Source organism: Mixophyes fleayi, chromosome 3, assembly GCF_038048845.1.
Source record: "Mixophyes fleayi isolate aMixFle1 chromosome 3, aMixFle1.hap1, whole genome shotgun sequence".
Classification (NCBI taxonomy): domain Eukaryota; kingdom Metazoa; phylum Chordata; class Amphibia; order Anura; family Limnodynastidae; genus Mixophyes; species Mixophyes fleayi.
Window position 1 is genome coordinate 104,482,885 of NC_134404.1, and position 23,769 is coordinate 104,506,653.

The 23,769-nt window shown below is 38.7% G+C and overlaps 1 protein-coding gene across 1 annotated transcript in view; it reads right to left on the bottom strand.

The window, feature by feature from the left end:
* Positions 1 to 23,769, bottom strand: part of LOC142142734 (transient receptor potential cation channel subfamily V member 5-like) — a 40,205-nt gene that overhangs the window by 5,060 nt on the left and 11,376 nt on the right. Inside the window, exons 3-9 of the mRNA XM_075200570.1 lie at positions 17,948 to 18,049; positions 15,302 to 15,474; positions 12,190 to 12,336; positions 5,008 to 5,214; positions 4,798 to 4,884; positions 4,626 to 4,702; positions 3,781 to 3,946 (exon numbers count right to left, since the gene is read on the bottom strand). Of these exons, the coding sequence (XP_075056671.1) occupies positions 3,781 to 3,946; positions 4,626 to 4,702; positions 4,798 to 4,884; positions 5,008 to 5,214; positions 12,190 to 12,336; positions 15,302 to 15,474; positions 17,948 to 18,049 (959 nt within the window). The remainder of the gene's footprint in view (positions 1 to 3,780; positions 3,947 to 4,625; positions 4,703 to 4,797; positions 4,885 to 5,007; positions 5,215 to 12,189; positions 12,337 to 15,301; positions 15,475 to 17,947; positions 18,050 to 23,769) is intronic.

Below are 23,769 nucleotides of genomic sequence, written 5' to 3' on the forward strand. Positions count from 1 at the left end.
ACACATGAATACCAGGAGCCAAGGGTTCACAGCAGAACATTGCCCAGAGCATCACACTGACTATGCTGACTTGCCTTCTTCCCATAGTGCATTTTGATGCCATCTCTTGCACAGGTAAATGACGCACACACACACGGCCATCCACATGATGTAAAAGAAAATGGGATTCATCAGACCAGTCAATCTTCTTCCATTACTACATGGTCCAGTTCTGGCACTCACGTAGGCACTTTTGGTGGTGGACAGGGGTCAGCATGGGCACTCTGACTGGTCTACAGCAACGCAGCCCCATATGTGTTCTGACACCTTTCTATCATAGTTAGCATTACGTTTCTCAGCAATTTGTGCTACAGTAGCTCTTCTCTGGGATTGGAACAAACAGGCTAGCCTACATTCCCCACGTGCATCAATGAGCCTTGAGCGCACATTATCCTGACGCTGGTTCCCTGGTTGTCCTTCCTTGGACCACTTTTGGTAGGTACTAACCATTGCATATGGACCTGACATTTTGGAGATGCTCTGACTCAATCATCTAGCTATCACAATTTGGTATTTGTCAAAGTCACTCAGATCCCTATGCTTGCCCATTGTTACTGCTTTCAACACATTAAATTGCTGCTTGATATATCCCACTCCTTGACAAGTTCCATTGTAATGAGATAATCAATGTTATTCACTTCACTTGTCAGTGATTTTACTGGTGTGGCTGAACGGTGTATATATAAACATAAATATACATGAAGGGATATTTGTGAGTAGGGTATGCTCACTCATAGAGATACCCAGAAACTAAGGGGCACAGATTTTTGTGTAATCTATTTGCAGGCTCTTACCAATCACATCTATATACCTCTATAGAGACTAAGGATCTTTTTTAAAGTTTATTTGTGCAGCTCAAAATACTGTGTAAGAATACAGACGCATGAAGATTAACTTGATGATGACTGGTGATTAAAATATTGTATCAATGAAGTTCATTCCTTACCCACATGAGGTCTATAGTCTATTCAATTCATAAAATGTATCAATTAACTTTTTGCTGGACCGAATCCCCTATGGGATTCAGTTCCATGCTGACCAGGCTGGGGCTGAGTCCAAGTATGACAAAGGGACCCCACATTTCAGTTTTCCCTGTTATATTGTGACTAGCACAGACTGGCATAAACTTGTACTGGTTGCGGCTTTTGCGCTGGCACTCCATGCTGTTTGTCTCCACTACATTAGCCGTAACCAGACCAGGCTATGAGCCCTGGGGGTAAATTTATCAAGCTGCAGGTTTAAAAAAGAGGAGATGTTACCTATAGCAACTGCGACTGGATGGGCTTACTTCGCCACCCGGTTTCTTGGTGAAAAAGGAGGAACGGAGGGATGTCCTTCCTCCACAGCTTATCATCATCATCATCATCATCATTTATTTATATAACACCACTAATTCCGCAGCGCTGTACAGAGAACTCATTCACATCGTTTGCGGCGTCCAGAAACGTTTACTTCTGGCGTAGCTGGTATAGCTGCTGTAATGCCTCTTTGCTGTGGGCTGGCTGGTACCTCCTGACCGCTTACTATGGATCAGGACTGCTGGGTAGCAGGCAGAGCATTGACACATAGTCACTGGGTTCAACACAGAACAGTTGGAGAACGGATTAGAGTGTAAGCACTTATCTGTTGGTCACAGAATACAGCAGGTAATAGTCACAGGCAGAATCTTCATGCAGTGATGGTCTATTGTTCAATAGTCCTGCAAAGGACTTTTACACACCAGTTTGTGGTACTGGTGATCATACAGAAGTCAGATGGAAAATGATACATTACATGGTGAGACAGAGCCCCTTTTATATATATATGTTGACATGTTGTCAGGGGAAACCCACTGATCAGACCAGGCAACAAAACATCTGATATCACATCAGATAACTCCTTGTCCATTCTGGCATCCTCCAATATCCCAGATTCTCATCATTCTGCTGGCCGTCTCTCACGGATATGGAGAAAAGTCCATATAGCCCTCAAACAAGCCTCTTTTAAGTCCAAACTTTATGCAGACCATGCTCTTTCAAAGTTGGTGATAAGGTCTGGCTGTCAACACGCAACCTAAGACTCAAGCAGCCCTGCAAAAAGTTAGGTCCCAGATTCATTGGACCCTTTGTTATTACTAAGCAGATTAATCCAGTGGCCTTTAGACTGAATCTTCCTTCTTCTCTCAGGATTCTCAGGACTTTTCATTGTTCACTACTCAAACCCGTTACTTGGTCTCAAAAATTTAGGCCGCATCAAGCCTGCGAGCCTCATTCTGTTACAGTCAAGGGACACCAGGAATTCATAATCGAAAAAATTCTCGACTCCAAAAAGGTCCAGGGACAAATTCACTTTTTGGTCCATTGGAAGGGCTATGGCCCAGAGGAACGTTCTTGGGTGCCACAAAACATCTACATGCTGATGAATTGCTCAAGGATTTTTTCAAACGGTTCCCTGGGAAACCAGGTTGTCGGGGTTCCTTAACCCCTCCTCAAGTGGGGGGGAATACTGTTACGAGATGCGGCAGTACGCCGCATCCTGGCATGAGGTAGCAGCCGAGCACGTGCATTAGTTTCAATATACTGTTATCTTTGTGGCATAGAGTAGGAGGGTGTTTAGACATCCTCCAACTCCAGGGGGAGCTCTCGCATGATTCTATTTGTCATTTATACATGATCCTGGTTTGTGATATGACATATGCTAGTTCCCAGCTAGTAATTAATTAGCAGCCTCCTGAGGCTCATTGTCAGCCCTGTCCTCCTCCTTTCTGATTTGTCCATCATAGTATTTAAGGCAGTGAGGACTGGGCCTCACTGCTGGTTATAGTTCCTGCTCTGTGCATACTTACCTGCTCTCTGCTCAGTTCCCCTTCTCTGCCTTTGGATTGATCTTGCTGTGTATGACCTTGGACCGTGTACTGGACTCTGCTGTATTGCTTGTGACCTCGATCTCTGCCTGTTTCCTGGATTTGTTGTTTGCCGCCAGCCCTGACCTTTTGCCTGGACTTCACCACCGCTGTATGCTATTACACAATATCCCTGGGTTCTCCCCAGTCAGTGCACATCTCACGACCCTCTGTCTGTCTGCAGCCAAGTCTGTCCCCACCACTAGGGGCTCCAGGGAACACCAGACTTTCGGAGCAGATTCCGGGTTTTGTTGTACTGGCTGGAGGGGTTCCTAACAGTGTCATCTGTCATCGCAGCGATGACAGATCACTTAACAGAACAATTTACCATTACAGCACATCAGATACAAGGCTGTCCCGCCAATGACTATGTTCTATTGACAACTCTGGGTTCTGACCCACAGTCATTACTGTTCTAGAGTTGCGCATGCTCAAGAGGCAATTCCATTAATCAACACGGGGGAGAGCGTGAAGGCTGCCGGAAAGGGATCCGAAGATTTCTCTTCTGTGATGCTTTACCCATAGGATTGAATGGCTAACGCCATCTTCAAATGGCGCTAGCCATCGAGATCAAGCTCCGGAAAGCTCAGCTTTTCTGAGCTTGATAAATTTAACCAGACCACAGTTCCCATTGAAACTTATGGGGACTGTGATATTATTATCCGGTACTTTGCCTACTGCATCTCTGATATATCCTTTGTTAGGCATTTGTTAAATTGTTTACTCATATATTCCTAAACCATGCGGAAACAGCCATTTAAGTCTTGATTAATAGGCCCCTAAATGTTTAAAGGAATATTCATTTAATCAATTTATTTATGTACTGTTCTGTTTTCACTACATATATGCAGTCTTCTTACCTTCTGAATCATTATTGAAAACTGGCCCAGCATTTTAAATCCTCTGGCAAAGTAGATTAAATTGCACCATCCAATGATTAAGGCCAGAGAAAGTGGAATTGCTTCTCCCTGATTCCCAAGAATTCTCAATACTGCTGCAGAGAAAATTAACAAGGAATAGGCCACCCTACAGAAAACACATTGTTAGTGGGCACGTATCATTCTCTAGAAATTACTCAGCACATACAAATGTATGTATTTGATCTATTGCTTATTTGCTTTTGGATTGTTCTGCACATGTTGATATATCAGAGATGTTCTATAAATTAATCAAAACTGATTGGTTCAAAATGATCTAATAAGCCAAGACCCAAAGACCTTTGTGTTCCCACGACAACTGCAGTATGCCTATTCATAATCCAGTCTGTCAATGTAGTCTATTAGACTCCACTGACAGAAACCACAACTATATGCCAGACAGTTTGTCGTTCTAACATATTTATAATTAAATGTAGACACATTACTGTGGATTAACATAGTAATACAATGGATTGTGGATGCTGGCAGACAGTGGGCTGTTTTATTAAGGTTAATAGTTTTGACTCTATTTAAAGGCAAAGGAGTTGTATTAATTTCCATTTCTTTACTTATTTTCCACTGGAACACTGCAAATAACAAGAATATTCATAGAGTCCTACTATAACAGATAAGCATTCATAAAAAATAGTGTGGACCTTCATTTTAACTTTAATCACAGACTTTAGCTTTGCCTTCATCTTTATGTTTCTTGAATTTTTCAAAATGATAAGATCATTTTAATTTGTACTAATAATTTATTGAAACATGGTTATTTGGGGTTACCGTACATTAGTAAGGAGAAAGGACCACCAGTTGATGCATTTCCAATGTATTTTTTGGGGCCCAGTTTAATAAGCAGGGGGATCTGCAGAAAAAAACATTTGAAATAAAGCTAAATGGTGCCATAAAAAGATATTACACTAGTTGCTCTAGATATAACAAACTAAAAGCAAATAATACCTCACTGACAAATATGACGATTGCTCCAAATAGTGTAATTAACTCCCCCGCCAGCCTCAAAAAGTCTTCTGTACTTTCATAAGACTCCTATGAAATACACTGTGTTATACAGAAAAGCATGTATTATACGGACTCATTTATTAATGGACAGTGTTGCTTTTGTAGTTGTAATAATTTCCTCAAATTTACTATAAACTACTGAAAACTTACAAGGATGGTTTTTTGCCTCATCACGGTTATGTTATCTCCTTCTCCACTCTCCAAGGGTTTCAAAGGGCGGAAGAGGCTGATTGTTGTAAATATAACCATATATGCAACGTAGCTGAACATCCAAACAAGGAAACTTTTATAACCGAAAGACTTCCATTTCTGACTTAACAGCTCTTTGATCGGTGTTACATCAACAAGTTTACGGACCTTGAATGGATATAAAAGGCACAAGTCAACATAAAGGAACAAGTCTATGTTAAGCAAATGTAGCAAATCTGTGTTAAACTGTGAATTTATTTAGATTTTGATAAAAGATCAAATATAAAAACCAAATTTAAGTAAACTATGATTTTAAATAAGTGATAGTCCAAATTGTGTTGTGTATTATGAGAAATAAAGTATGTATTTGGAATATGATTCTATTGTCCGTAACGCACCTCATCTTTCAATATCATAAAATATAGTATTGTAGGCTTGCAAGCAGGGCCCTTTTACCTCTCTATAATACCCAGTATTGTTTTATTACAGTGTTGTAATTGTAAAGCACTATGGAATTTGCTGGTGCTACATAAATAAATGTTGATGATGACATAGCATCACTACTGTTCAAGGAATTTTCAATTTTGACTTAGAAAATCCCTCTGGAAAATGAAAGACTACAAATTTGAAGCATCCAACTCCTATCTTTCATATTTAGGGGCTCACGTAGAGTTGGACACATTGTGCCCCACATATAACCATGAAAAGACGCATACATAAAAATCCACATATATGTACATATGTTTTGCCGGATGTAAAGATGTATTCAGCTGCGCATCAGTAGCATATGTGCCAGGTTTACGTCAGGAGTAACAAAAGTGTGTACTTACACCCATACTAGCAACAGTAGTGATTCACATTACTTTATTTGTATACAATATAACAGTGTAATGAAGTGTCATATACACAAGAGAGAATAGTGTTTTGACAGCATCTTGACAGTAATAAAGGTGCAAATCACATTTACCATAAAAAATATAATAAAATACAGCCACAAATACAAATTAAATCAAATTATTTGTTGCTTTCCAATACAGAAATCAAATGGGAATCTTCTTTCCTGTTGCAGTTCAAATGGATATATCAATTAAGCAATGTGAATAGTTGGCCGAAACTTCATATAATATAGCAGAGACACTAATGTATTAAGTACCATCAACTAGAGAGGTCAATCCGCAATCAGTCAATTAGAAGCAATAAGCTAGTGCTGCTGACCATTATCAGTCCCCGAGCATCTGCAAAAGATACACCTCCTGATGTGTTTGCATCCAGGTCTATTTAAGTCGCAATTACGTCAATGTGTCATTACTTGTCCTACGCATGACCATCACTTCCATTCCACCTCTCCAAGTGTAAGACGCTGCATACAGACGTATACGTACGCATTTTCAATTCACATGCCCAATATGGAAATGCATATTTTTCGCAAACAAAACATAATTTATGCTCAACTCTACATGAGCCCCTTAGTATCCCTCAAATATCTCACTGAGCTGGGAGTTGATGCCTCCCTCCCATGTCCTGCCAGAACTTGATGTCTAAGTGGAGGATGCTTGCAGGAATCCCTGCCATGCATTGTGTTAGTCCTCAGTCACTTTTTTTGCAGGCATTTAAAAGTGCTCTGTTTATAGCTCAAAGAATAAAATGTTAACTAAACTACCGGTAATCATGGGGATAAATGCTTAGTATTGTAAATCTTACAACCTGTCCGCACACATGTTGTAACAAAACATAATATAGAGATTGGTTTAGATCATGCTGCTTTTATAGCCATTACCCCCTCCCCAATAATCAGAGTAGTACATCCTACATGCACGGGCTGTCCCGATCCTACATGCACGGGCTGTCCCGTTTTCTTCCAACAGTGATTCCTACATTGGCTTCCGTTAAAGAGCATGTAAACCTCAGACTGTGCAAGTGACCATCTCTGTATCTCACAGTGACCAGCTTTAGAAACATTTGAAAGATGGCATTTTGGGCTAGAGACTTGGCTGCAGCTTACCCGCCATGTTACATATTATATGGCTCCTGTCCAATCACTTGCTACACTCTCTTGTCTAGAGCACCTCTGTCTATTAAATGTTTCTACCTCACTCACTGTCAACTTCAGCATTGTAGTTGTAGCAATGTCCATAAGTGGAGAACAAAGTATCACTTGGACACAGGCAATAACATGACCAGTGTTATATTACACAGGATCCATTATTTAAACTTTTCTGCTTTTCCCTTCAAATATATTTTTGGAGTAATTTTAAAATCGATGTTTAATTCATTACAATATTTTTAACATGACTTTTAGCTAAGAATTATTGATGACAAACTGTTTTACTACAATTTATAAAACTAAATATTTATTGTGTGCGTTTATGCTCACTCTGAGCCTTCTAAAGGTTTTGGATGCCTCAGTTAATGGTGTCTTAAAACATGCAGAAAGTACATTTCTATCAAGAGTTCTACTATAGCTAATCCTCTTATAACTAAGTATTTTAATCCTACACTGCTTGTACAGTTCAGGTACTCAAGAAATGAAAACATCCATTAGATACGAAAAAAAACACAATGGTAAGACTTGCTGGCAACAAGCATTTAAATCAACCTGTAACAAGTAAAAAATGGAAAACAAAGGGCATTCTGAGAGAATAATGGAATCAGATTATTTGTAACGAGCACCGGTTCATTTCTCTCAGTGAGGGTACGAGGCAATAAAGAAATAATATGTAACAAAATTACTCTGAACTAATGGTATTGGTTGAAGGAGTAATTCCCTGCATTTTTTTTTTTTCAAACTGAAATCATAAATATATAGCCCCATAGAACTGTATTTCTCTACCGAAATATATATATATATATATATATGATAATATCATTACAAGGTTGCTGCAGATATGTGGGCTGCACATTCCTGCTGCAAAGCTCCTGTTCCATAACATCCCAAAGGTAATCTATTGGTTTTATATCTGGCTAATAAGGAGACCATTGGAGTACACTGAACTCATTGTCATGGAACCAGCTGGAAGTAGCCATTAGAGAATGGGTAGACTGTGGCCATAAAAGAATCCACATGTTCAGCAATAATATTCAGGTAAGCTGTAGAATTTAAACAATGCTCAATTGGTATTAAGGGGCCTAATGAGTACCAAGAAAACATTCCCCAAACCATTACATCACCATCACCACCCGGCACCTTTGACACAAGGCAGGATGGATCCCTTGCATGTCTCAGGAGAAATGGAGAATCATTAGACCAGAGATGTTTAACCAATCTTTAGCTGTACAGTTGTGGTGAGCATGTGCCCACAGTAGGGTCACTTTCTTATTCTTAGCTGGAACCTGGAGTGGTGATCAGCTGCTGTAGCCTATCCACTTCAAGGTTCGACTTGCATTCAGAGTTGCTCTTCTCTACCGCTGTTGTAGCACATGGTTATTTGAGTTACTGTTGCCACCCTATCAGCTTGAACTAACGTGGCTGTTCTACTCCGACCTCTCTAATTAACAAGGCGTTTTCATCCGCAGAACTACCGCTCACTCCATCTTTTTTGTTTTGTGCACTATTCCCTGTAAAGTTTAGAGACTGTTGCATGTAATAATCCCAGGAGATCAGCAGTTCCTGAGATATCAAAATTACGCTGTCTGGGACCAACAATCATTCCACGATCAAAGTCAGTACAAGGTTAACAAGATATATGAGACAAATAAAGGTACTCTATTATATTTCTACGTTTTCTATATGTGTTATGGTAGACTGGGAGTGCAATATCTTACATATGTCTATACATTTTCTTGCTTTTTACAAGAACAGGGTTCCTGACATTTTTTTATGAGAAAGTCAGTGTGAAATCGCCATTCTGTACTGATCTGTTAGCAACAGTGTTGTCTGTAGCAGATTTCTTTTACCTACTAACATTTCAAATGATAAAGAATAACCACAAAACGAACAGACTCATTTTAACAAAATGTCTCAAAGTATATTAAACAGATCCTCACATTCTGCTTTTGGGAACTGCCCTTGTTAAATGGGTATGGATCAACTTTTGCAAAATTGTAGATTCACATTGTAAATGAGTACAAGCGTCATTTCAAAGTTCAGCATATTACCACTTTAGGGCCTTCTTTTTATTCCTTTCAACTTTTCTGTTTTTCTTCTATTCTCTCTGTTCCGCCTTTGTGTTGCTACCATTTATTGGACCTCAGGTCAATATTCTAATCTCTTGACAACTATGCTGCTATTTCCCATGACCTGACTACTCTCATACAAGGTGATTTCAACATTCCCATGGATCACCCCACTGACTCTGCTCCACGAAACTACTTTTACATACGTCCATCTTTGACCTCTCTCGCCCACTTTGATGGACAGTCCTTTAACATGTCTTCCCCAGCTTTTGCTCCATCTCTAGTTTCTTCAACTTGACTTTCCAGCTCTCAGAGCACAATCTTCATTTTTTCAGTTTAACCTTGCTCCCCCTCTGCACCCAAGTTCACACAGCGACATCTAAATATTCTGAACTTGATCCACTTTGCTTCTCTAAAACTGTAATGTCCTGCAGATTAGGAGATGATTCTTTAAATCCGTGACAGTGAGAAACAGGGGCATGACCAGAGCTTCTGATTGACTGTCAGATTTTTTTCTGTCAGAGAGAAGGAAGGTGCTGGGATACGATGCAGTCAGGAAGCTAGCTGTGACCCTAGAGCAGTGTCGGACTGGGGCATGAAGGGCCCACTGGGGCACTGCAACACTAGGGGCCCACCAAAGGGGGTGTGGCCAGCCATCATAGAGGTGAGACCAGACACTAGAGGGGGAGTGGTCAGCCCACGAAGGACAGCTAGCCCCATAGTCTAGTATATACAGAATGCAGTGTGTATATAAAGAGTACACAGTCTTGACCTGCCCCTTAGATTGGGCAGAACAGTCACCAAAAATCAGGATTGTCCCACTAGATTCAGAACATTTAACAGAATTTCTTATCTGTTCTTGTCACTTTCACCACCTGTGGCTGCTGGTTTCTTTAGTTGCGGCTTGTCTGGAATGTGGGGGGCCCTATTTGGGAAAAAAATGGGTGCATTTAGAAAATTCCAACCAGCCCCGGCGTTACATCAATAGGACCCACAATTAATACTTAGGCCTTCCTCCAGCCCCAACATTAAAGTAATAGTATTCACATTTAATAAATAAACCTATTTCCCTCTCTCCAGACAGCCCCAGCAGTAAATTAATAGCATTTACGTATAATAAATATACCTATTTACCGCAACCGTCACTGCCATTAAATAATTCCTATTCACATTTAATAAATAGACCTCATGCTCCTCAAACTCTGCCCCACATTCAATTAATAGCCCCCAAACCACCCCATCTTAAATTAATAGTCCCCACTATAAAATTAAATTGCCCCACCAGCACCCCACAAACAAAATAGCACTCTCTGCCATGCTGCCTTTACTCCCCCTTGCTTCCATTCCTTCAATTACCTTTTCTATCTACTTCTTTCTTCTCTTCTGTTTTCTGTCTTCTTGCCGACTTCTCTCTGCACCGCTCCTCACTGAACGTTGAGTGTGATGACGTCACACCCGACATTCAGTGTGGACGGAGCAGAGAGGAGGGGGGCTGGCGCCACAGTCACGTGAGTAATTTTTATTTATATTACCCGCTCCCCCCACCAATAAACAGGGGAGTGATCATGGTCGGGGCCTACAGGGGGATACCCCAGCCCCCCAGCGGTCCAGTCCAACCCTGCCCTAGAGGAGTCAGAAAAGAGAGCAATATCGAGAGACAGACACTGATAAAAAGGAAAAAAAAGAGGTCTACAGAGAAAATAATAAAAGAGGATAGACTTGTGGGAAAGACAGAGAAAATATAAATGGAACAGTATGAACAAGAATTAGATAGAGAAAATATAAATAAGTAGTAGTAGTTTGTGTATGCAGAGGAGTTAGTCTTAGCCAAGCCGGACGACGAGCAGGGTTGAGACTTCAAGGTCCTGTCGACATTCCGATCTCAGCTCACTTCGAAAGCCCTGTGATATTTGGGAGATCAATCTGTCTTTATTGATAGCTAAATTCCTCAGGTGGGGGGATGAAGAACCAACAAGAAATGATTTAAAATCTTGTGCCTTAAACATCAGATTGTGCATTTCATGAGGGGTCTATCAAGACTGAAATGTCCCATCCTTTTTTCCTTTTCCCTCATACACAGCCAGTCTATCTCATAAATAGTACTCTGATTTTATTTCTAATTTTATTTTCTGAAATTCTTTTGTGCAACATATTGTATGTCTCATTATTAATTTAATAAGTAACTTTAATAAGTGGTTTTGGTGAACATAAGGACACCATATTAAATCCTTTGTGGTGGTGCTATGTAACACGGCCAGCTGTTCAGATGGCTGTATCTGGGACAGGCTGGGTGTTCGTGACAACAGCAATTGTTTTTCATGTTTTTCATGTAATTATTGTTTTTTGGTGCTATTTTGGCTATTAATGGTTTGTTTGGTATGCTTCATGGTGGCATGAAAAAGAGACCAGTTTGTTCAAGAAGCATTGCTAACTTTTTGAATAAATTTGGTTTTTTTGCATTCCCTGAGTGTTGCTTGTTTATTCTATCTATCTATCTATCTACCTACCTGTAAGAAAAAGCTCATAGGGAAAAAAGAAACACAGTTTGTGCATGCTGATGGGTGTACCAGGGTGCATCTGTGTTGTGATCCCAGGTGCAGGGTAAGGGATTAACTCCACTATATGTAATGCACATTTAGTTTTGTATATTCAGTACATCCCTGAGAAAAACTATATTACTGTAACTGAAATATTGGATTTATTCTAATAAACATCTATTGCTGCAAATTTTGCCTGTGAAATTCCTTGGGTGTCACCTTGTTTAGATCTCTTATACAGCCCACCCTTTTGAAAAAGGGAGGGCTGTAGAAGAGATCCAAACGAGGTGACACACAAGTAAATTTCAGAAGGCAACTGGGTAATGTAAATGATATAATATTTGGAGTGCCCAAATATTATATATACAGTATAATATATATATATATATATATATATATATATATATATATATAAATATTTACTAACATGTATATACAACAGTTTATGTAGTTATTCTTGAAAATAAAATTAATACATGTTTGAAATATTTACCTGGGGCTTTTGACTGGACGTTATAATATCCAAAACTGATTTTTGAGCCATCCATGTATCAATATTTGTCAAGTCATAAATGCTGTATGAAATGGTCCCTATTGTCCAGTATATTTTTTTTTGCCGCTTGACAAGATAGCTGAACATCTGTAATACAGGTTAGAAAAAGCACTAAATCTGTATATATGTCATGTCTGTACCAATATATTCTGCATCGATTACTTGTTTCTCAGTTAAATGATCCCACAGATAAAGTATAAGACTTTGCATCAACCTTGCAAGGTTATTTCCCACAATACGTAACTATCATACAGATTATGACATGGACATCATCATAAGTATGTTAGCCTAGGAATGTCTCTGGGTCCCTATGAACTAGTCCTGTGAGCTGACTTTCTCACATCTGGGAAGTTTCAGGTTTGCATCCACTAACCAACCTGCCTAATTGCAGTTATAAAGTGATGGACATCATACAACAATACAACTAGGTAAATGAAAGAATGAATAAAAAACTGTCTAGAAAGAAAAGATGCAGAAACAGAGTAGATGGGTTAAATAGCTGAGAAACTAGGGCCTGATTCATTAAGGATCTTAAATTAAGAAGTTTCTTATTTAAGTCTCCTGGACAAAACCATGTTACAATGCAAGGGGTGCAAATTAGTTTTCTGTTTTGCACATAAGTTAAATACTGGCTGTTTTGTCATTTGCATAATTTGCAGCTAATGTAGTTGGACAATTAATCAGCAGATGATCTATAAACATAAATTCATTGCTCAAAGGGAATAGAAAATAAATAAAAAATAGTTTCCTGGCCAATAACAGACAAGTCAAACAGTGCCCAAATGGACATCAGATCTGATCTTTAGTCATAACATCACAATAACTGTATATTTTATCACAAACAGGCAGTAAATGTTTTGTGGAATATAAGGTAAATCTATCGGTTGACCTACATTTTGAAGGGGTCCATGAAATGTGTACAAGTACGAATTAGAAAATGAAGTAAGGTGACATATTTAAAGTCAAACAAACTAATAGCCTAAAACTATAAGAAAGGTAGCAGCATTAATCTGGTTCTCACTTCCTTGCCAGAATATATCCTTTTGGAATATCCATAGGTAGAATGATCTCTAGGAGAAAATGGAAGTAATAAAAACATTTTGGCAGTAAAACCACTTTAGCACAATTTTCCAGCTTAAGCATAGAATGAGAAGAGGCATCTATTTGTCTATAATACCAGCTGTGTAGGAAGTGGGATATAGGTCAGTGTGTATAGTCATGTTAGCTCTAAACATACAGCTGACCGTATTTTGTCAAAAGTGGTTTTCTACCACCGTATAAGATTTTTTTTTTTTAAATAGTGCATGTCTTCCTGCAACCTTCACAAAATGCATAGCTTTATTTATAGAGCTTCCTTCTGTGCCTTTTTACCGAAGCTTTAATATACGTGAATAAGGATATTTGGCCTGATTCAAATCGGAAAGCAACTTGCACACAAGTTGCATTCTAAAAAAGAGTGCGGAACTTGAGCATAGTTCTGACCGTATCCAAATCCAAGTGGATCTCAAGATGCCTTTCAACATGCATCTGGGCGTAAGTTACCTCTGCCTATATGGTACTTGCCATATGTTAACAGACAGAACAGAGTGCAGTATATGCACATAACCTATGTGCAATATAAGGTCATATCAGAATGCATACACAAATGAATATTATAAAATAAATAAGCAAACAACGCTAAACAGTATAATTATTAATAAAAACACGGCTGGTTTAAAAAATATATATTTTTAAAATTTTTATTTTACATTAAAAATATAAATAAAGATGTTCTTAATAATTGTTATAGTATATCTTACTTGCATACACACATTCTGTGCTAGCTACTGGTATGCATATGTGTACACTATTACAAACAAAGACTATGCAGTGCCGGTCGGCATTTACGCCTACCCAGTAGCTAGTGCAAATTATATATCTGGAAACAAACATACTTAAGAGAAACCCAGGACTTGGATCGGCCGCATCTGCATCGGTACACCCTTACTGTACATTGTCTACGTCCGTCCGCCACTTTCCACACCTGTTCTACCCTTCAAGTATTAGGCAGTGGTAAGTGTCATTTACATTCAGACATGAATTGCATGACATTGCGTTCTTTGGCATAAGGTCCCTTTCTGAGCATGCGCAGAGCTATTTCCCACAAGATACAGCATGCTAACGGACTTACATCCGAATATGATTCAGGTACAGTATGACATTTTCCTTGGATGTAGCAAAGCTCACTTCTGCTCTATACATTGGGTATAATATAAATAAACAATGTAGTTTCGTGTTGTGCACAAGCCCAAAGAAAACAACCACTGATTGGGAGATATAACAATCTTAGTGAAAAACAACAGAAGATAGACAATGCATTGTGTGTAGTAAAGGTTGCAGGAGGGCATGTCAAACCAATTTATTAAATCCATCCAAGGTGGAAAACAATTCAGTTATTTCTGGTGTGTTATTCAGCTCAGTAGTATGCATGCTTTGGTATAAATCCATCTGTAATAATCAGTTTCCTTGCTTTTTTATACTTAGGGAGTATATTTATTAAACTGCGGGTTTGAAAAGGTAGAGATGTTGCCTATAGCAACCAATCAGATTCTAGTTGTCATTTATTTAGTACATTCTACTAAATGACAGCAAGAATCTCATTGGTTGCTCTAGGCAACATCCCCACTTTTTTAAAACCGTAGCATGGTAAATTTACCCCTTGAGGTTGACATATCAAAATATTTTTAAGCATGGTATATAAAATGGGAAATGTAATGGCTTGAAAAGTTGAATATTAGTTATAATGCCCAAAAACATTTTTATTACATACTTTACGTTAAATTGCACACAAAATAGAAAAATGACTATTTTAGAGAAATAAATAAATGCTCCTTTATATGAAAATAATTTTCTTTGCAAATATCTTCACAAATCTGGCATGTGGCGGCACACTGCATTATTTATGGACTCACAAGAAAATGGGATTTTAGAAAGTTAACAAATTAGGAAAGCAGACAATACTTATACTGTAGTCAGTGGATAAGATAAATAATTGAAGACCAGAGTGACTAACTTCGATGTTTCCCTCATTGGCTGCCAACTTTAATGGAGTAAAGCCATCATTATTTTCCAGATGCTCTGCACAATGGGAATCCTTGAGTGGCACAAGGTCTACGATGAAGTTGTACATGTGACAGGCCGTATCTTTGTTCTGCTGCAGGACCAGTGTGTGAAACACAGTGTTTCCTAAAACAAATGATGAGTTGAGATTTTACACTACATTTATTTTACCAAATCTATCTATCTAGAATAAAATGTACATTTAAATTGTCATTTTAATAATTGATCTACAGTTACATAAGAAAAAAGTTCTGATGGGAATGGAAAATATAAAAATATACCAGACTGTAATTTGTTTTGTCCTATCTATATTCGGTAAATGATTTATTAACAGCATTTGGGAAATTTAGAAAAAGGAATGTATCCTACTGTAGACTAAAGATATGTAAGTAGAGGGCAGAGGAGACGCAGAGATGAGCTCAGCCTTGACCGATAACTCAACATAAAAGTGAGCAGAGAGGACTGGTTGTGCTGCTGTGGACTTTTTGGGAGTTTTTAGTATTTGATGCCTTATGCTATGGTTCCAGCCATTTTGCTAAATTACTGGGAAGTATTGAGGCACATGAGGTGTTTAGTGATGTCAGCTGTGATGTTAAGATAAGTCCTAATGATTGTCAGAATGATTTTTATTTATTTGGTAGTCTGCCCTTGTGGTATTGGACTATGGAAAACCTGGTGGGGTAAGTTTAATTGCTGTGGAGAGAATACTGTTAGTTGGTACTTACCTTGTAAATATAGTGCACCATTAACACTACACCATGGAAATTGAAATAAATTAAATAAAACTTTTTCCATCTGTATTTACACATTATAATCCTCAACACCAACGTGATAATAATTTAATTACTAAAATACCTAGTTTGCATAAGGGATCATGCCCTTAGAATAACCATTATAAACTTTCTCAGGTACAGACCAATGACCTTCCAGATCACACAGCAGGCTGTTCCTTGAGGATCCCACTACTAGTAGTGCATGGAAGGCAAAGACTTCACCATGGTTGGAAAGGGTGCTTTCAAAAGGGCTCCGGGATAAAGTTGTGGAAAGGCACGAGTTAGGAGAAGGATACAAAAAGATTTCAAAGGATTTTACACTCCCTCTGAGAATCATTCAAAGCATTATTAAGAAGAGGAAAGCATATGGCACCACCAACACCTTGCCTAGATCAGGCTGGTTTTCCAAATTGGCTGACAGAGCCAGGAAGATATTGATCAGGGACGCTACCAATGATAACTTTGAAAGACTTACAAGTCTTTATGGCTGATATTGGTTGGTCTGTGCATGTGACAACTATCTCACAGGCTTTACGCAAAGCTGATCTGTATGGCAGGATGGCAAGAAAGAAGAAGCCTCTTCTGAAAAGTGCCAAACTCAGCGGTATATTTACTAAACTATGGGTTGGAAAAAGTAGAGATGTTGCCTATAGCAACCAATCAGATTCTAGTTATCAATTATTTAGTACATTCTACAAAATGACAGCTAGAATCTGATTGGTTGCTATAGGCAATATCTCCACATTTTCCAACCCGCAGTTTAGTAAATATACCACTCAGTCTCTTTTGTGCTTTGCAAACAAACTTTTGGAAGATTCTGATGTCATGTGGTAAAAGGTTGTTTGGTCAGATGAGACCAAGCTAAAACTTTTGGACTGAACTCCATGCGTTATGTTTGGCGCAAAACACACTATACGTACTGGGAAGCACGGAGGTGGCAACAATAACAGGGACTGGCTGATTGGTCAAGATTGAAGAGAAGATGGATGCTGTCAAGTATACCCAAATTTTTTAGGAAAATCTTTGACCCTCTGCTAGACAGTGGAAGGTGAGCAGGAGGTCACCTTCCAGCACAACAACGACCCTAAACATACCACCAAGAAAACAACACAGTGGCTTAATGATAGGAAGGTGAATGCCCTTGACTGGCCGTGTCAAAGCCCTGACCTAAATCTGATAGAAAATGTGAGGATGGACTGAAGAAGCAATTAGTTGCTCATCATGAAATTGTGGCTGAACTTGAACAACTCTGGAAGGAAGAATGGGCAAATATTCACTAATCTAGGTGTACAAAGCTGGTAGAGACATATCCAAACAGAATGCTGGCTATCATTACAGCAAAAGGTGGACCTACAAAGTATTAAATCAGTGGACCGATCACTTTTCCAACCCTGTTATGCTAGTTTTTCTATTTTTATTAATTTTCAGAACAGTTGCCTTTTTTCCGTTAGTTGAATACTGTAAGGTGAAAAGTGTAAATACAGCTGGAAAAAGTTTGATTTCATTTATTTCACTTTCCATGGTGTAATGTGACAAATTGCAATGATTTTGACAGATGATGATATGATGATATGAGGATTTTCTATAGACACTGTATGTATGAGGAATAGCCCTTTATACATATGCAATGTAAGTACCCACTAACAGTATTCTCTCCACAGAAACCATTAACTAAATGGTGCAAATGGTGCTAACCCCACCAGGTTAGCACCATTTAATAAGAAAAACTCTTAAAATTACCATATTGCTATGAATAAAAATAGTCACTGATTTTATAACATTATTAAAATAATTTATTACTAATTTAAAAATATTTCAAGATTTACCAAGCGAATCTTGTGCATTAAGAGGTGCTCCGTACACAACAAACAAAAGTTTTGTGATTTCCTCATCTCCTGTGCATGCTGCAAAAGATAATGGATATTCTCCTGGAAAAGTAAAAATCTAGTGTTACAGATTAATCTAAAATTGGCATATATTGTGAGTTTACCGTTCAGCCTACTATGCACAATGGTCCCAGTAGTGGTTGGTCCCTCTATTCCTGGTAACTATGCACCTGTTGCATTTGAATATTGAGATTCTTAGATACCATAATGATCTCTGAGCACTGCATGAGTCAGCACATTTGTGGCTCCTGATTGGTTAGCTATAGCATTCATCCAATCAGCGACTGGCTGACATTTCAAGTTGTCCCTAACTGTAAAAACTGTGGCCCATTGAATTGTGCAAAAGAGTCCCACCCAAAGTATTAGTGTGGGGAAAGAGAAGAGAGTTCAATAAAGAAGGGTGAATCCCCTTCCAAGGTTTTTTGCTTTATGGTGTTGATTTAAGGCTCAATAACAGTACCTTGTTCTGTGCATAGCTATATTGTAATATGTTTTGTTTCTGAGCACTTCAATGAGTTTCCAGTTGGTCCAATACTGCCAGGCAGCCAGCTATCTAAGAGCAAAGGCAGACTTATGGTGAACTCTCCCAGTGAAGGGTACAGCCAAACATAGAGGATGATTTGTTGTGATATGCACATTTACTTGGGAATATATTTCAGCTCTCCTAGTGACCAAAGGGAATAGGGAGATTAGGTGCAGGTGTAAATGATATGGCAGTCTGTCACAGGAAATATATCTAGATTTTAGCTTGATATTTTAATCATCTGATAAAGCATCACAGCTTGGAGACAGAAGCTCTCAAAATCGCATTTGGCATTCATCCCATCACAGACATTACTTTGACCATCCTTCTGTCACTGCAGAGAAAAATATCTCTTTATTTTCAATATAGAATGGGCTTGAAAGTTGTAAATGCCACAATGATGAATTGCATTTTACACACTAATGAACAATCATTTGGACAAGTGATATGGGAGCTGATTGCTGAGTATCTGTGTCGCAGTGGTCTAGGTATGTCTGAATGGCAGAAATTATTGCACACTCTACTTTCACTAAATGCAACTCATAAACTTGGCACAAATGCAAAAGAGACAGAAGGCACATTGGTATGAATATTTATAGTGGCTAGAAAATGAGACACGATTAGCAAAGTCATTAGTTTCAAGTACTGAAAGGCATTGAAAATTTTACAGGAAGTCATCACTGTGGTCACCCCAAGTACATTTAAAGAACAGGTGAGCATCATGTTATGAGTCAGTAAGGTGTGGTAATTAAGGAGTACAATAACTCTAATTTGATAACTTGTATGCAAGGGGAATCACAGAATTCATTTATAGGAGCTACACAAATGTTGCTAAATTAAAAAAAAGGAGTACACTCCGGGCTCATCACCTTAGTTTCAGATTCCTTCGCAATTTGAAAATCCAATCTGTAATTACAGTCTGCAAATTGCATACCCTGTTGTCAGCCATATATTGCACTGATAACCACTCTCCCAATTGCTTGCCAGTCATACATTATATGGAAAAATCCCCACTATGAGTCAAATATTGCACAGAGATACCTCCATATACTGTATGGAGATCAACCTGATTGTCAGTCATATATTGCACAATACTAACATGTACACTGCCAGCTACACATTACATAGTGATAACCCTAATTATTCACTATATATTGCAAATAGGAACACCCTTATATACCATGCACACCTTACAGTCAGATATCTCCATTGGCAGCCATGCATCTCAGAAATACTCCCCAATACCAGCCATAAACAGCATATATACCCCCAAGTGCCTGCAATATATTGCATAGATACTTCCAAGCGTCAGCTATACACTGCACAGATACTCCAGTACCAGTCATCTATTGCAGTTGTCCCTTTTTTCCCTCCCTCTTACTCATTACCAGCCCTATGATATTTCCCTTGCTCCTGGGTGTTTTCACATTATGAATCTAATTTAGTGTTCAGTGACAGGATGAAATCTAAATTGCAGTGCATAAAAAAAAAGCTGCCCAATATTTTTGTGATGCATGCAAAATAAGACATTGCATCCATTCCATCACAACTGGATTGATCAGATGTAAATTAGCACCCTGCCAGAGTAGCAAGGGGTGCAGCTGCTAATGGGCCTGCAGCTGGGGGACCTCCTATAATGCAGAGAAGTGCTCATAGTGTGAAATGACACTGGCCTCCAGGCAATATGAATCATCGCTCATAGCAATATTTGAGCATGGCATGGCCAAGTAGTGACAACAGAGTTGTTATCAAGTCTGCTTTTGCCATAGTTGACAGTTTGTGGATTTACAGCCTATTGTTTCTCTGTGATATATTACAGGTTCAGGGTAGATACATCTGGATGAACGCTGTGTACCTGTAGTATGCTCAGCTCAAGCAGCGGTTACTACAGCTTAAACAACTGCATAGAGATCCCTGATTTCTGTAGTGAACAGGATTCCAGTATAATCAGATAAGGATGGCCCTTCAAGCTTTTGAGAAACTGTCAGTGTGTACTGATAACCAGTTTGCTACAGGGATCAGTGATCTCTATTTTATCAGCAATTTAATTTGCAGAGTTTGTATTGATTGTACCATAGACACAAAATAACTACCCATATATACCCTTAAAGGGTATTGGCAGAGAAATGCCACTACACTGAGAAGTAAGAACAGAAAGATTCTCCACTAAAATAGCCGACAACTAGCCATACCACAAATATAGTAAGGCACAGTTATAAAGCAAATGAATTGACCATTCAACATGATCCAACTGACCTGGCACAAAATGTTCTATTCTCAAACTTTCAATTTTTCTTTCTAATGCAGTTGGACAAGGTTTCAGTGCACATCGAGCTGCCCCCCACCCCATTTGCATGCTCAGAAGAGCAAAACAGGGGCCTCTAAAGAATGGACTGACATCTCCAGGCCCTACACCAAATTTTATTATGGGATTCTGTATTACAACCCTGCTAACTAATATCCATTTAAACTGATTTCATACATGTCAGTTGAACTTTCTAGAGAACATTTTTAATAAATTCTCTATTTTTGCATGCAACAGATAAGTTAATAATTTGAAAAGCATGGTCTTAACAACTGGTGGTTGTGCATTTTCAATCAAAGTTTTGTTTGGAGATCCCTTTTAACACTTTTGCTGCTAAGAGTGTGTGGGGCTTGCCCTGCAGATATACACCATGACTGCAGAGGAGGACCGTTGAGCACCTTTGTTCTGCAGTGTCATAGGAAAGGGCAGAGACTGTGTCATCATCATCATGTGTGTGAGCTATGATGTCATAGAGTGTCCTGGGCACTTTCAGTGCATAGCGAAGGGGTGATGCTCTAAAAGAGCCTCAATGTCCCCCACCCTTGCTCCTGTAGAAATGGGGTTATCCTTGTTTGAAAGTGGAGATTTTTAAGCAGATATGAACACTTATTAGGTATATTTTCTGTGATCATACACAATACTACAAAAAGTCCCATCTTGGCTCCTACAGGAACGTGGGAACCCTCATTCAAATGAGGGAAATCCCTAAACATGTTTATTGTGATCACATTAGAAATACAAAATAAAAAAGAGCCAATACATACAATATGAATATATATATCGTTCCATACTTTTCAGAGTACAGCAAAACAATCCCTAGTATGTAAACATTTTCCAAACTTTTACTTGGTATATGAAGAACAAGATTTGTTTTTCAGCTATTGCGACACCTTCTAGAAACTATTGTACATCCCAGGCTTAGGCTTAGAAGGTAAATGTACAATAATTAGGTGCTGTACCGTGTTTAGCTTAGAGTATGCATTTTGATTTATATATATATATATATATATATATATATATACCATATAATTTACATTTTATGCATATCACTCAGCTTTTCAAGTTTGGAAATTGTGCCCATGACCTTGTGTTACAGAACATGGTCACTCCCCCGGGGGATTGTCCCCCACTCCCTTTTCTTCCCCTAAGAACACCCTTAGAATGCCGTGCACACCCGTGGCAGGTGCTATGGTGGGAAACAGTGAACTGGACATACCTCCCAACTTTCCAGTCTTATCAGAACAGCTGGACACAGATCTAAAATTTGGACTCTTCTGTCTAAACCGGGACAGATGGGAGATATGTATTTTATGCAAAAAAAAATGCAAACCAGCAAAATGAATCAAAATGTGCCTTATCATTTTCACCTCCTGATTTTATTATTGTGTGTATTATCCTGGGTTTATGGTGTTAGAAAGGAAGATTGATACCATACCTGTAACTACAAAGTGTTTCAGAAAATCTCTGATATCCATGAACAATAGTTTACACTCCGCTGTATACAGTATATGTTACTAGCAGTTCTTTTATATCCAGCAACTTGTATTTGAAGTGTATCTGTCCTCCTTATTTACAGACTGTTGAAGTAACTGCATATTAAGTTGTTGTTCAAACACATATCTTTGAAGATTTCATATGGCCAGAGGGACACTTAATGCTAGTGTAAATAAACACATTTCTTAATGCGCTCATAAGCAGACACATTCATCTCTGCAGATTTTTTTGTAAATACAAATTAACATAAACGCAGCTTACTTTACACAGACAAAAAAAGCCAAAAAACACTCAGAAATATCACAGAAAAACAATATAGGATAAATGATGCAACCAGAGGCTGAACTGTGTATCACTGACCAGGCCCATAGCGTAACTTTTTATCATTATAAGTATATAATGTAACTCAGCCAAGAGGGCAATCTACAATAAAAAGAGGACAGATAGATTAAGAAAGGATGGAATTGCTGGAAGATGTACGAGAGCATTACAAGCAATGTTCTGCCTTTATTCCCTGATTATTTCTAATTTGACCATTATTTTCTTCTATTATGTTATGCAACAAAACCTCTGTTACCAAAGTAGCACAAACATACTATTCCAGGAGTAAAGTAGGGACATGAGGCTCTGGAATTAGTGACATATGCTCCATTTTTCAATAATAAGTTAACAGTTTCTAGGTACTGCTGTAAAATTGCTGTGTGAAGAGCAGTTTCACCTGAGAAGCATGAATAATTACTTTATAAATCTTGTTGATCAGATTACATATGCCTAAGGGAAGATCTACAGGAATCCTGGAAAAATGTATTACATTATTATAATGTATGCAGAATTTATAAAGTACATATTATTATCGTATTATCATATCACTTGGAAGACTAAGGAAATTGTGGCGCTGTTAGCAGTGAGGGAGATTTGAGGGGAGTTGGTGATTATGGCAGGAGGGAAGATAATAAGCTCTGCTTTGGATATGTTGAGCTTTAGGTAGCGTTGAGACATCCATGTGGAGATAGCTGAAAGATAGTTGGTTACACGAGATAGTACAGAAGGAGAGAGGTCAGGGGAAGAGATATAGATTTGGGTGTCATCAGCATAGAGGTGGTACTGGAGGCTGAATGAGAGAATTAGTGCTCCAAGCGAAGAGGTGTAGAATGGAAAAAGTAAAGGACCAAGAACAGAGCCTTGTGGGACTCCAACAGTTAGTGGGAGTGGAGGGAAGGATGTGCCAGAGGTAGAAACACTAAAGGAGCAGTTCGATAGGTAGCACATGAACCAGGAAAGAACTGTGTCACAAAGGCTGTATAATGTAATCCAGGTGGTAGGTCTGATCATTGCTGCCTTAAAACCGGCAATCTTACTCTGTCCATTACAAGTGACGTCAATATTACTGGAGAGATTTTACACGGTCAAAGTTTACATGTGCCGCGCCCATACAGCCTG